Source organism: Lonchura striata, chromosome Z, assembly GCF_046129695.1.
Source record: "Lonchura striata isolate bLonStr1 chromosome Z, bLonStr1.mat, whole genome shotgun sequence".
NCBI lineage: Eukaryota > Metazoa > Chordata > Aves > Passeriformes > Estrildidae > Lonchura > Lonchura striata.
This window is the reverse complement of record NC_134642.1, coordinates 54,630,993-54,646,003: the sequence shown is the minus strand read 5'-3', so window position 1 is coordinate 54,646,003 and position 15,011 is coordinate 54,630,993. Positions and strand designations below refer to the sequence as shown.

General features: G+C 35.2%; 1 protein-coding gene across 6 annotated transcripts in view; it reads left to right on the top strand.

Annotated features, from left to right (window-relative positions):
- Positions 1–15,011, top strand: part of CSNK1G3 (casein kinase 1 gamma 3) — a 104,288-nt gene that overhangs the window by 33,421 nt on the left and 55,856 nt on the right. For all 6 annotated transcript variants that reach the window (XM_021546222.2, XM_077790351.1, XM_021546220.2 and 3 more), the window contains 2 exons: positions 2,764–2,833; positions 13,823–13,971. In XM_021546222.2, coding sequence (XP_021401897.2) covers positions 2,770–2,833; positions 13,823–13,971 — 213 coding nt within the window. In that variant the 5' untranslated portion in view covers positions 2,764–2,769. The remainder of the gene's footprint in view (positions 1–2,763; positions 2,834–13,822; positions 13,972–15,011) is intronic.

Below are 15,011 nucleotides of genomic sequence, written 5' to 3'. Positions count from 1 at the left end.
ACCCCTGGGGCAGTCGGTTCCAGGTGTACTGCACGCCCCTCCAGGTGAAAGCGAACTGAGGCCTGCATTCTACTGCCAGAGGAATGGAGAAAAACGCATTAGCAATATCACTGGTGGCATACCACTTTGCTGCCTTGGACTCCAGCTCGTACTGGAGTTCCAGCATATCCGGTACAGCAGCGCTCAGTGGTGGAGTCACTTCATTTAAGCCACGATAGTCCACAGTCAATCTCCATTCTCTGTCAGATTTGCACCCAGGTCAGATGGAGCTGTTGAAAGGTGAGTGGGTTTTGCTGACCACCCCTTGGCTCTCCAGCTCACAAATCATTTTGTGGATGGGGATCACGGCATCTCGATCCGTCCGATACTGCCGGCGGTGCACTGTCGAGGTCGCAATTGGCACGCGTTGTTCTTCCACCCTTAGGATCCTACTGCAGACAGGTTTTCTGACAGTCCAGGCAAGGTGTTCAATTGCTTAATGTCTTCTGCCTCTACAACAGCTATTCTAAAAGCCCGCCTGAGTCCCTTTGGGTCTTTGTAATAGCCGTTCCGGAGGACGTCTATGCCTAGTATACATGGAGCGTCTGGGCCAGTCACTATAGGATGTTTCTTCCATTCCTTCCGAGTCAGGCTCATCTAGGCTTCCACCAGAGTCAATTGTTGTGATCCCCCTGTCACACCAGCAATGGAAACAGGCTCTGCCCCCACATGTCCTGATAGTATCAGAGTACACTGTGCACCAGTATCAACTAAAGCATCGTATTTTTGTGTCTGTGATGTGCCAGGCCATCGGATCCACACTGTCCAGAAGATCTGGTTTTCCCATGCCTCTCCCTGGCTAGATACAGGGTCCCTCTAACACTGGTTATTATTCCTTTCCTGGGCATACATATTAGAGGTTCCTTCAAGGGGGATCTGATAGATGGTACCCAAAAGCTTGGTCACGGGAGGTTGAGGCTACCTTCACTTTAATGGAACTCCCCCAGTTAGAGTTTCCCTCCTTGAGTTGACGCACCTGTGCTGTGGGTTCCACATCTGTACTATTACAATAAGCAAATAAAACACATGATTATCTTACAAGCTAGGACACTCATGTTTACATTAAAGTTTTTTCAGGGAATATCTCTCTTCAGTACTTCACCTTAAATTTTATGTGTCCTTCTCATGACCTGTAACTAGGCCTTTGGTAGCCCAGTTAGTTTTGCTTAGTAATTAATTTTTTTAATAATAAACACTTGCTTATTTTAGGAAATTCTTGCTCGCTTCTCACTTTTTTTGCAAAGAATACAATGTTAAGTTATGCTGGTTGTTTTGGAGCATGAAAAAGATACAGTAAATTCTATTTGCTTCTTGCAGAAACTGTTACATTAGTCCTTCTTTTCTTTTAGGCATCCACCTTTGGCATTCTGGCAAGATCAAATGCATAAATAGACGCTGTCAGGGACTTCAGCAGTGATAGGAAACATCTAAGTCGTGGAGTCTTGGAGGGAGATGTGTTGAGGAAGAAGACTAAATTTCTCATTCTTGCATGTTGGCTCATAGTTTTTATGCCCTGAATACAATACTGAGAAACAGCACAGGTTTATAAACTTGTATCTTTAAGATGATGGTATGAGAAGAAAGATGAGCACTTTGCCCAAGCTTTTTCTGAAAATTGATGTTCAGCAAGTATCAGTTATTGGTGATAACTGTATTAAGAGTTACTTAACTATGTTCTGCAGTTCTAGTTACAGAATTAGTTTCCAAATTATCACTGATGTGTTGGAAGATCACAGAATCAATTAGGCTGGAATAGACCTGAAAGAGCATTACGTACAACCTCTGACTGAAGACCACCATGTCAGAATGTCACTCAGTGCCGTGGTCAGTCTTTCTGTAAACACCTCCAGGGATGATGACCCCACCACATCTCTGGCCAATGTCTAAGCACCCTTTTTGTGAAGAAATCCCCCCTAATGTCCAACCTAAGCCTCCCTGGTGGAGCTTAATCTTAAGATCATGTTACATGTCATAAGAAACAAGGCATGTCTTCTAGAAGATGCCCTAGGAAATTACTTCAAGAATCTTGTGGTAAAGAACCTTTTCTTTGCATCAGGAGATAGTAAAAAAGTTTGGATTTCCATTTAGCCTGCATGTGTATTCTTCTGTTTAATCTCATGTCGCTTCATTTAGTTCTGTGAGACCCTGACACATGGGCATGTTGAACACTGAAATGAGATTTCATTAATGTGTGTAAACCACAGACTTATTCTGGAGCTTTTGTTTTTGCTTATTTGGATTTATAATTTGGAATGGTGATACTTGACTTCTGCTAAGCTGTTACTATTTGGTGGAAGGATTTGGTATTTTTATTAAGATCCTAGGATAAGACTTGCAAAGATACATCTCTCAAGTATTAGGTATTTGGAGTTTTTTTTCAACCTGTTTAACTGCATATTAATGCCACATTCTGAAAAATGTAGGACATACCATCCACATGCTTTGGAGAAACATACTATTTTTTAGCTGTTCCATCATGTGTCTGTTATTTGATTTGCATGTTGGACTCTGGCCCAGTAGAGCAATACAAGATGTAAATATCCATATAAGTACTACTCTAAATGAAGGACATTTAGTTTTCTCTTTTTTAGTTGCCAGTCATTTCAGAAGAAACATTCAAACTTTCTGTGTGGCTTGGAAGTAGTAGGGCTAGTTTGGCTGGTCGTACGTTAGTATATTAGTTTTTAGGATTTGTTTTAAATGTTGTTTTTGTTTTTAAATCAGGAGCCTATGAAGTCAAGAGCACCACAGCTACATTTGGAATACAGATTCTACAAGCAGCTAGGATCTGGAGGTAAAAAGCAGTATAATGCATTTTACTGTAATGTAATCAAGGGTCAGTTTTTGGCTGAAGTTTTCTGATTTAGAGGTATAAATCTGTTTAATAAAGTGTTCCTTACAACTTAAAGCAGAAAAAAAGCCTGAGGAGTTAGTGGTTTAATGTATAAATTCCATTATTCTAACTTTTTTTTCTACTCAATAAAGTGTATCTATGAAGTCCTCACTATTTAATAAATCCTACCTATCACAGCTTTTTTTTGCATACAGGTATGCTTTGAACTAATACCTTTAGGAGAAATACCTAATACTAATACCTTTAGGAGAAATTTAAATGCAGTTTAATGTTTGAATTTCTCCTTTTACTCCCCTTGGTGCTTTTATACCCAGAAGTACTCTTATGGTTGTGGCTTGAATGATCCAATTGTCACCTTTTGTTTTCATAGGTGAGCAATACCTAAATCTTCTCAAATATTTTTGTGCCTTTCACAAAACTGCTTATAATCAGTTAGGAAGATGTGAAGTTTCTTACCCTAATAAAGTGAGTACAGATATTCTCTCAATCAGCTATAATATAGAAAAAAGAAATCTTTTGACATTTTTTTTTTGAAATTATTCCTAGATTAGGTCATGTACTTAACTATTTTTCTCTTTTTTTTTTTTTTTACTAATGTAGAAGTTTATTTTATGAGTGGACAGTGGTTTTCTATATATGTCTTCAGGGGCTTTTTAGCAAAGGCAGCCTGGAATTTAGAACAGTGATTTTGATTGTGCTTAAACTAGAATAAAATCATACGTAGTATGAAAAGTTGTCTCTGAAAAGAAATACACAATGAACATGCCCATACCACTTGGATTTTGTTACCTTAAATGTATGTGTGTTATGATAAATTTTTACTTTTTAATTACTATTTTCACCTTTTTCCTTAAAATTTGGGATCATATGCTCATTGCTGCATTGACTGGATAGTATTTCTCAGGTAGCTTTCAAAATTTCATGCTGCTCGTTTAAAGACTGCATTTGGTGAAATAAAGTTTCTAATATGTTCAATTAATATAGACTTTTTTTTTTTTGCTGTACTATGAATGCTTTGCAGCCAGGAATTTTTAGAGATTACTTTTGGCAAAACACAACATTGTCAATTTCTCTTCCTAGATGGAAAATAAAGTTGTAGATAGGTAGTCAGAATCTTGAGTCTATATAGTTGCTGTTTGGAGAAAGTCATCAGAGTATGGTGTATGGGTGTTTTTTGTAAGTAGTTATAAATTGTCAGCGTACCATACACTAGCATTGTGAAATAGCTGATGAGTAGAAAGCTGAGATCTTAGTTTAACTAATGGGGCATGACAACCTACAAGTCAGGTACATTACCTCTCTGTGAATGTAGAGGTGTAACTATCTAAAATTTCAAAGGAGCTGTGTAATAGAGGTAAGAGTATGGTGTAATTTCTAGTTCAGACTGCAGAAAATTAGGCAGTGCTTCTCTGAGGTAGGAACCCTTGTAGGAGTATTTACTGGGAAAATGTCTGAGTGAGAGTAACTACTTTTACCTTTTTATTTAGTGAATAAGACTGGGAACTGTGCTTAGTGTAAGAGCATAGTCAACTCAAACTCTGCTGTATACTTCAGGTATCATTCAATCTTCTTAAACCTACTTGCTGGTTGAAACAACTTTTTCTCTGATGCTTGTTGACATACTGAGAGTTACCTCTCTGATTCTTTGCATGAAGATGAGGTTACCTTTAGGGTGAAAATGCAAAGATAGAGCTGGTGACTTAAGCATCATCAGTATTTAAGAAAATCTTTGTTATAGACCTCTGTTTTTGCAATAACCTGTTTTTATTCAAAAGTAAAAGCCTCTCCCAGCACAGAACCTTTAAAGCTCCATTGTGAGCCTTTCTCAGGCACTCTACTTGAGGCCTATTTTTAATGGCTTTTGTGGAAAAGGGTCATTATGAAGAAAGTAATTTTCTTTTTTCTATGTACATAGAAGTTAAAAAAAGATTGTTGATTCCTTATCTTCTGGCAGCAGTTGTAGGGAATGCTGGGCTCCAGGATGGCTTTGATGAATGGAGACGAGAGATCTCTGAAGGCTGCTCTTAGATTATCAGGTATATTAGGGATGGTGAAAGGTCTTGCTTGGAGCTGCCAGATGCAGCATGTGGCAAGGTCTGAGGGGATGGGGGAGGGGAGAGACAAGGGGTAGAGAGGACGCTCTAGGAGAGAGTGGAAGTTCCAAGAGAGCAGGGATTCCAAGAGAGTGTCTGGCCCCTTGGAGACCCCTTATCAGGGAGCTTCAAGGTGGGCTGGAACAAGACTTGGGCCAATGGGGTCACAGACACCTGATGCTTCAGGGGAGGGTTACAGGTGTTGGATGAACCATACATTTTGGGGGGTGAGGTAGAACAGTCCATTTGACTTTTGGACCTATCTGTAGGTAAGGGCATTGTCCAGCCAGTAGGGGGGGTTGTTTTCATCCTGGCTGTGCTATTGTGAATCTTGCCAGGCCATTTTATTTATTCATCTTTCCCAACAAGCAGTCATCTTTTCTTTGTTTTTAGTAGTTGGGCCCTCAAGCAGAAGTTATGCAGGCTATGATTTTCAGAAAAAATGTTGCATTATGTAGCTTTTGTTCTCATGTCATCTGTGACAATTAGTTTTAGTTTACTGATTTTTTTTGTGACATGCATGTTTACTGTCAAACATAGATTTAGGTATGTCATGAACAGTTGAAAATAATAGTGTTGGAAAGTTGATCTAGCAAGTGATAAATTCAGGAAGTAAGTATGTAAACCTTCTATGTAAAACAGGAGATAGTGAAAAAAAAGCTTTTGTCAGGTCTATCGATATAGACAGTATTGCTTTATGGGTAGTGGTTGCTCTTTGATCAGAGAGAGAATAGACTGAAGTGAGTAGTCTTCAGTAAGCAAGTTACAGAAGAGTCTGTTGTATGGGATATAAAAATAACTGCCATTGCTAGAAGAAATTTGAAGTATAGTAATTGCGAAGATAGAAGGTTTCTCTGGTACACAGTTATGCACCGTACTAGAAGTTAAACGCTATGATTTTCACAAATAAGAGCTACAGATTCCACAGTTTATGCTACAAATTGACTTAGGCTTAGTGTGAAATAACCTGAAGCTTAAGGGATAAAATTCCATTAGGCCCTGTGAAATCCTCCTTGACTTGGAGATGGCAGGAACAGGAGGGAGAGACTTTAATGTGAATGAATACTTTTAGGAGAAAATTAGGTTATTTTCTGGCAATGTCGTCCTGAAAGCAAGGAAAGAAAATGTTATTGTGATTACGATTATTTTACCTTCAAAACCTTTTTAATAGAGCATCTTTATACTTCCACTGATCTTGTAGGCATCCTCGATGAAAAGAGTAGCTTTTTGAAATTGTATGTTATCTTGCAATTTCCTTATCTGCAGCCAGTGTATGTCTACTAAATTAATTTATTTATTTTTTATAATACCCCTTTTTCTTGCTTTTATAATGACCTTGTAGCTTTGGAGTTTTTTAAAATATTTGTATTATTGACGTCTGTGGTAAGTCATGCTGTTTTGTGTCTTGCTGTGAAGATGGAAGACATTTTTGACTGAAAAAAGATCAGAGGGTTCTTTTATAGTTCTGCTCGCTGAGAGAACAAGGAGAAAATAGGCATGAAATATGATAGATGTGCAGTTTTTATACACAGGACTTTGGAACTAAGATTATTAATTCTTTGTATTTAATAAAAAAGTGGTTTTGTTTTGCATGGATAAGAATTAACATTTTAAAACTGTTTGGAGTTTGGAGAGGATCTGCTCATAAAGAAAGCCTAACTGTAACTCTAACTTTACTCTTAAATATGCTCTTTGAAATGCCTATGAATGTGCAGTAACATGTAGGTGTTTGTCAGGAAAAATATGTGAAGAATCTTTCTTAAAGAGGCAATACTTTCAGTGCTTTTGGGCTTTTTGAAGTGTTTTTAATTTTTTAGGGAAATGGACCTCAAACTTATTCAAAACAACTTTTAAAATTAGTTCAAAGGTGCGGCTTATTTTAGTCTCATCATTATTTAGCTTTCATTTAGGTTTTATATACAAATAGAGATTTTTTATGAAAATTTCTTTCTTTTGTCTGTGGTAATTTTGTCATTCAGTAACTACAAGGGTGTTTTCCTCATGGAATTTGAGATAATTTGTCGGTATACAGAAGTTTCTAGTCAATTGAATGAGGAACATATGGATGGCATTTAGAATATCTTTGCTTCTAATAAATTTTGTTTAATGTGTATTGTCTCAATATGCAAGTATGAGATATAAGAAAACTATACTATCGTAAGTTCAGTACTCCAAATAAAATGATTGCTGAATTCTTACGTGAAATTGCACTAAGACTTTTGGAATTAATTGAAAACAGTTTTGTATTTTTTGTTGATTTTTGAGTTAATCTCTGATGCTATCAGCCTTTCTTTGCATGATTAGAAGATAAGGTGTAGATGTCTTTGGTGCATTATGCTATGGTTTAACTGACAGAATGGTATTTACAGTATGGTTCAGTTCCCTTTTGCAGAAAGTAGTCTGTAAATGAACGAAGTTATGTGTTGAAGAGCATAAAAATGATTTAGCTTTCATTGTCTGATTTTTCTGACCTCTCTTAATAAATGCGTCATTATCATAATGACTGGGAGCTTTTGCAAGTGAATGAGAACTCTTTTGTACTTACTTACCTGACAAGTGAAGCAGAAGAATCCAAGCAACTTCTGCTGCTTGAAGTGAATTAGTAGAACTCCTGTTTGTAATGTGCTCTTAGAACAGATTTAGAACAGTTCTTGTTTATAGCAGCGAGAGGTATGTATTATTCGATTTTTGTTTTTTCATTCAAGGTAATTTTTGAGGTCACAGATCTCCAAACAGGTCACAGATCGTTTCAGCAGTGCATTAACCTACTGGTGAAACTGCTGTACTAATATTTCAGACAAGGCAGATGCTCAGTGTTGTAAATCAGGTTTTATTTTTCTTGACTTTTGTACATCTGTTCTTTTAGCTGAAATCTAGTTGACTCTTCCACTTGAAAAACTGGAAGCCAGACACTTTCTTACAGGGTCACTGATCTTGACTAGTCAGTGTATAGGGTATATTTGTCTACAGTGGGAAAAAATGTTGTATTTAAGAAGGTCATGGCCATTGTGAATTGATGGCTAAGTATTGCATTCTGTACCTGAACCGTTGTGATTTGATACCAACATTCATGTGATGTGTTCTGTATTGATATCTAAAAATACAGTTTTGGTTTTGAGATTGTGAGATCCTGCCTTTAACACAATGAAACCTTGGTACTTGGACGGCTTTAATTATGCAGGTACTGTTGGATTAGTGATTCAGGAAGATTTCAGTGTGGGCATAATGTGGTTTTGGGAGATACAGAAATATTCCTGTACAGTAAGTGGAGTCTGCTCACCATTTTCTAGTCAAACTCAGTAGAATAATTATTGTAGCATTTAGAGCATGTCCGAATTTGCCAGATTAATAATTACTTTTTGGTTTGGGAATGTAGCAAAGTGACTTTTAAATACTTTGAATTTCTGATTTTGAGGTGGGGCAGAGTACCCTGAGGCAAGAACACTTCTTTGTTATGTGGTACCTTATATACAGTTTAATGTAGACTAGTAGGTGGAATTGCTGTTTATGGTTTTCTTTTTTGTGTTGGAAATGTGTTTCGTGGGCTGAAGGCCATCAGTACTTCAGTGTTTGGTGTTTTTTCCTCTGTGTAAAGACAAAAATATTTAAGGTGAGAAAATGTGCTTCTTCATTTAATTTCAATTCAGGCCAGCTTTAGCTGGTGTGTGAGATCTGAGTGTTCAGTGACAGCTATTTATTATTTTCGTACAACTGAATTCAGGGTGTGGAATCTGTGAAGCAGATTTTTCCTGTGAAAGACAAGCTATCTTTTGTATTTAATATAGTTACAGGTGACTTTCACTGTCACTGTGAACCACTGGAGAAGGCAGTGGGATCTCAGATTGCTGGTGATACCATCTCTAGTTCATTGCCTGGGCTACAGCCACTTTGCCTTCCAGTTTAGCCTCTGGGAGAAAAGGCAGCCCAGCATGATTTCATCGTGTTGTATCAGCATCTGTGTTCTGCTAAAACTCTTCCCAAGACAAAAATTTCAATATAATAATTGCTTAATTTCTTTCTTGGTTGGTAGACTGTAACATTTTTTACTAGATCAATATTCTGTCATACCATTAGGAAGTGTCTCAAAGTCAAGTATATTGCTAGAAACAAAGCACTGCAGCTAGATTATTGTGCCAAGTGATCATTTTTGTACATGAATCTTCTAGAAACAATTTAAAATAACTTATTCTGTATTTCTCAAATTATTTTGGAACTCATGTCTTGCTGCTATTAAGGATAAATATTATGAAAGTTACAAAGGTTTGAAGCGAGTTTGAAAAGATTTTGTGGGAAAACATGAACTTGACGTGCAGCTATATTAATTTGATGTTCCTACTACTTAGTTAAAGCAGCAATAATTTACTGGAACTTCCCATTTTAGAATATTGTTTAATTTCTAAAACAAGGGATTTCTAAATTTCTAAAAATATTTCTAATAATCAAGGACAATGTATATTGAAGATAAAACATCTAGCTGTAAACTAGAGTTAGCAAATAAGTCAGTTCAGGGTAGTCCTGGTTTACATAGCTAAATAACATTTTATCAGTTCTTACAGATATGTCTGACTTGTCACACTTCATATGATTTCTATGCATCTTGTTAGCCAACATTCAGTATGAATGCAAAGTGAGTTTTATGAGTAACTTCATGTGACTGTTGCTTTGAACTATACTTCTAGGTAGGTAGCTGAGAATGTGGTCTTAAACTGATGACTGTTTCTTTAATTTTTTTTAGTCATACGGTCCTGCTTTATTACTTCTGTTCTAATCTTCTGTTCTAATAGCATTTTTATGCTGGGAAATGAACAATATGCAGTTAGTTGAAGTGGTTGGTAATCACTATAAAATAAAAAAAAACTAAACATGCAGGTGGTCTTAGAAAATAAAGCTCTAAGCTTAATTTAAGAACGTAGTATTAGAGCACTTAAACTGAATCAAATATTGAATCTCTTGAATGAAGAGGAATCTGTTCATAGGCACTGTTAATCTGTGTACTGATGACTGTTGCGGTGGTATTGTGAGTTGTTTGGGAAAATGCTGACTCAGTTTTGAGTTTTTGCTGCTGATATGCTTCCTTTAATAGAAACGTTGAGCTGCTCAGTTATTAATGTGAATATGCTAATATTTATGTTTATGTGAATAAACACAAATGGAAATACCTAATTTATTTTTTCGGTGTAGTCCAACAAAATTATAAGCATGTTGCTTGCAGTTTTTCTTGTTTTATGCCAGTCTTTTTCTAGGATTTAGCTGAAGGACACATGCAGGATTTTCTGAATTTAAAGTAATTTTTTTCCCACATAGGAAAATTAAGACTGCAAATAAAGGCAGTGTAGTATAAGAACCCAGAATACACAACACCATGATCTGCAAGAGCAGTCATGTGTATTTTATTGGCATTTATGTGTCTGATTTAACAGCAGTAGGATATGATGCAGATACCATTAGTTGATTTCTTGACTGGTTTAGAGAAGGCTCTAAAAGGAAATTGGTGTTACAAGGAACTGAAAGGCACTGTAAAGCTACTTACTAACTTAATAGCTTTATAAATTTAGATTGTATTGTATAGAGATGTTTTGCCAAGATACATCTCAAAATTAAGTCAGTGATAGAGGAGGTTAAATGCAAGTGGTATTGCCATTGATCTGTGGGTTACATATTCTGTTTCTGCTGCCTACTTATCAAGGTATTTTTTTTTCCTGAATGAGGACACACACATAAAATAATTGAAGCTATGATGTAATATCTGTGTCAAGGCAAATAAATGGAACTTTGTCCTTAAGAAACAAATGTGTTTCTGCTAGTCATGCATATTGCTGTAGATAACTGAAAAACATGCAGTCTCAAGCTTAAATCAGGTTTAGTGATGAAGTTCTTGGAAAAGACAGCCAAGATGGATAATGGTCTCAAAGCGGAAATAGCTTATTATTTTCTTTGTTTTAAGGAGCTTTGGCAGATACAGTTTAATCTACTAGTCATATTTCCTTTATTCTAATATTTTTTTATCCTTTCATCATTGTAGAGGAAGTCAGGTCTGTCAGCTTGAAAAACTTTCTGGACATCATGTACGTAAACATGGTAGACTAAAGTATTTGAGTGAAAATTAAAGAGTATAATCCATAAATTCATATAACTGTTTCAGGGGGGTCTCGTTGTCCCCCTGCCCTACCCACCCCCCTTATCAGTGGATAGTGAGGTACTTTTGGAGAATTTGGACATGATTTTGGAGACCGGAGGTGTACAGCAGTAATGTTTTAGGTGGCTAATGAAAGTTAACTTTTATAGAAGAAACTCGAATCCAAGCGTTGTTCAAATAGTTAATTGCCAAGTCAAGACTTCTTTGATTTTTGTCAAGAGTAAAATAGGATTAAAATCATACTGGCTTAACATGGATTTACAGTTTTATGACAAGAAAGTCACCTAAGTATTGTAGATTGCTTTAGTCAGTTGAGCCCATTCAAATGAAAATGTTTTACTTGTCAACAATTATAAATATCTAGGGATAGGGGAGTATCACTCATACCTAAAGAAAGGATTCTATTTTCAGAGTTTTAAACCTAGAAAGCAAAGATGTTTAAATGTTAAAGTAACTTAGTGGGAGCATGTGAATCTACTTTTTTGGTCACAAGTAAGTTTCCTTTTTGATGGAAGAAGAAGTTATACGTAACTTTTAGTGACATACGTAATTTGTGTGACAAACATTGAATTCTGCTTATAACTGGGGAGGGGTGCTACTTCTTAAAAAGGATTTTTAAGAATGGGGAGATCTGTCAAGGTACTAGAAAAGATTGAATAGTAATCAATTTAATTGTTAATCAAGAAACCAAAGACCAGTGGCTTCTTTAAATTCACAGCAAGACAACTGGGACTCATCTCAAAAGCTCAGCGTATTTTCTTCTTTTGTTCTTCAGTGATTTGAGCTACAGTAATTCAAAATGGAAATAAAATACCTCCTCTTAATTGGTAATAAGTATTGGAATATCTTGTCAGCAAAGCTGGGGTTTCTTACATTTTTAAAAATCAGAGTTTCTTTGTTTTTATCTTAACTAATATCTCTTAAAGGTTTATATTAAGAAAGCTTACATTATCTCTCTGTAGTGAGAGAAAAAGCCTTTATATGTGTTTTTATTAGTAGCATGTTACTTTCTGACTGCTGGATATTTAGAGATACGGAAAAAGAATGGAAGCAGCAGGACAACAGCTGCTTCTTGCTTTTAAGCAAAAATACTATGAGTGCTTTGATTAAGAACCAAAGTCCCTAACTTCTAGGACTTTGAACTGTTAATACCAAATTATTTTATCAACATGGGTAATTTTAGACAGGATGCTCCAGATGCCCTGCAGGAGTTATTACATGTTAAACACAGTTTTGTGACATTTTAGAATTCTCACCTAATGAAAATATCGAGTGTTTTAGGTATCTATCTGATAGTTCTGGATGATATTTTTAAATTGAAGAACAATATCTCATACCTTTCTGATACAGGATGTAATAAGATCAGTGCTTCTTCATTACTAGCAATAAGCCACTTCTGTGAAGCCTTTCTTAAATGGCTACAATTATGCATTTTAAGTATATTAGTATAGAGATGGGTGTGATGATACATACGTAAACCAAATTGTAGCTCGAATCTTTGGAAAACTGAACAGGTAAGCTGTATTTTTAGGGCTTCTTTAAATATTCTGAATTGTAGGAAAAACGATTAGTGGAAAAACCTCTTAAAGTGCTTTGAATTGTTGTTAATTTTGCTAAAACAGTATTTTTTATATTTTTTTTTACCCAAAGCTGTAGAAAATACAATTACAAATTTGTGCCCTCAGTGTAAGTGTCTCTATAGTAAGGTATGAAAAATCGAAGGTTTTATGTACTTCAGAAAACATTCAGAATTACGGTCAAATTTGACCTACAGAGAATGAAGGTGAAATCCAGTGTTTCATTAAGTTGTTCTGAAAACAGGTTTGGTACTTCTGTGTAGTGCAGAATTGAAACATTGGACCCTGCACAAAAAGCTCACATGAAAAGAGTACATTTTCAGAGTATTAAATATTTGGAATAAATGAAACAGAGGATGTGTAAAGAACAAAAAACTAAAGATCTGGAATAATTAGATTCCCTAGGTAAACAAAATTTATTCTCCTGAATGAGGAAGATGTCCTATGCATGTGAAAAAGTACAAGATGAGTAGAAGCAATGATATCAAGTTATTTTTAATGAAATTGACACACAATGCATATTTTGCAAAAAGGTAGAAGTAAAATTGGATCATAAGGCTTTAACTATTTATATTTTCAAACTTCTGATTTGCCTGTCTTCCTAAGGCAGACGTTCATTTAAAACTATAAAGTCCAGACTTAATGTGTCATTACACTCTTGAGTTCATTAATATTTTTTTTTATTTTTTTAAATTATTCTCTAGATAATAAGGTGCTTTCCAATTCATAAAGGTAGGAATAGCCTTAATTTAAAAAGTTTTATCTTAAGAGTATTTTTTTTACAAGATCTTATTTAAGCCTTTTTTCACAGCATTTCAAAACCCTGTTTCAATTTACGGTTACAAAACTTAATAGAGAGGTTCTAATTTTAATTTTTTATAAAAATCTTGATGTCTTTCACAAGTCAAATATGTAATAGTACCATTTTCATTAATATTTTTGTGACTATCTTCAGTATTCCTGTTGTGTCTTTTACCTGTAGTTTTTGTGAGGTTTATTTTTGTTTTTATGTGAAAAATGTATTTTTAACTTACGATCAACTTGATATTGGGTAGGAATTGTATTGCTGTGTATCTTAATCTTATTTAACCTCTTATCATTACTTTGTATTTTCATTTTACAGATGGAATACCTCAGGTTTATTATTTTGGCCCATGTGGCAAATATAATGCTATGGTGCTAGAACTACTTGGACCTAGTCTGGAAGATTTATTTGACTTGTGTGGTAGGACATTTTCTCTTAAAACCGTTCTTATGATAGCCATCCAGTTGGTAAGTAGAATAGATGTTAATTTGAGTGTTCACTAGAATAACTAAATCAGTCTTCAATTGATTAAATGTTTACTTCACTGAGGAGATTTGCACTTCCCCATGTTTTAAATTGATGTTGGTTTTATTTAAAATGCTTGTGATAACAGTTTAAGCAGGAATGCTGTTACATTACTTTAATTTACTTTGTTCCAGTTTTTCAAGTCAGTTCATGAATGTAGTTAGTTGTGTCTTCTGAGTTCTAATCACAATCTAAAATGATGATTTTTAGTTCGACATACTCTTTTAAAAAAGAAGACATTAAAGAAATGAAAGTAATTTTAGTCTATGCAAGCAGTTGTATTGTGAGACTCCTAAATAGAGTAAGTATTTATTTCCTGGGCATTCTTACAAGAAAGCAAACAAAAAAATGAAAAAATTCCCCAAATCCTTCCAGAAATTATAGCACAAAACTACTGAATGAAGAATTATTCTCTTTTTTGAAGATTTTCTTATTCCTATATACAGACATACAGACACATTGAATTTATTTACAGTCAAAATGATCAAGTTTTTTTTTTTTAAATGCTCAAGTTCTCACAAGTCCAAAGATCAGCTTTATTTACTATTTCTGTACTTTTCTGAATGTGGCTATTTTGCTAGAACGCAGTCCAGCTAGAATGAACTTTATATGCGTAGTAATGAACTTCAAGTGCTTCTGTCATTTATCTCTTTAACATGTAATAGATCCACATTAAACTTTGCTGCCTACTGCTTGGTGACATAATTTCTGGTTTTACTTTTAATGTACAGAAAACATACTTGTGCGAGCTCTTTTGAGAGACAAAAACTTCTTTTGTGTGCAGGATTCATGACTAATTTCCAGTGTGAAAGTTTGCAATACACCAGTTGGTGTATCTGCTGTGGAAAAGTGTACAATTTTCATTAACTTTAACTGGGAGATACTTTGTTAAGAACAATACTGCTTTGGTCTTAAGATATTAGGAGGGGTGATTTCTTCTATGTGTAAAGTCAATATAAGATATTTAGCTTCTAACACATTT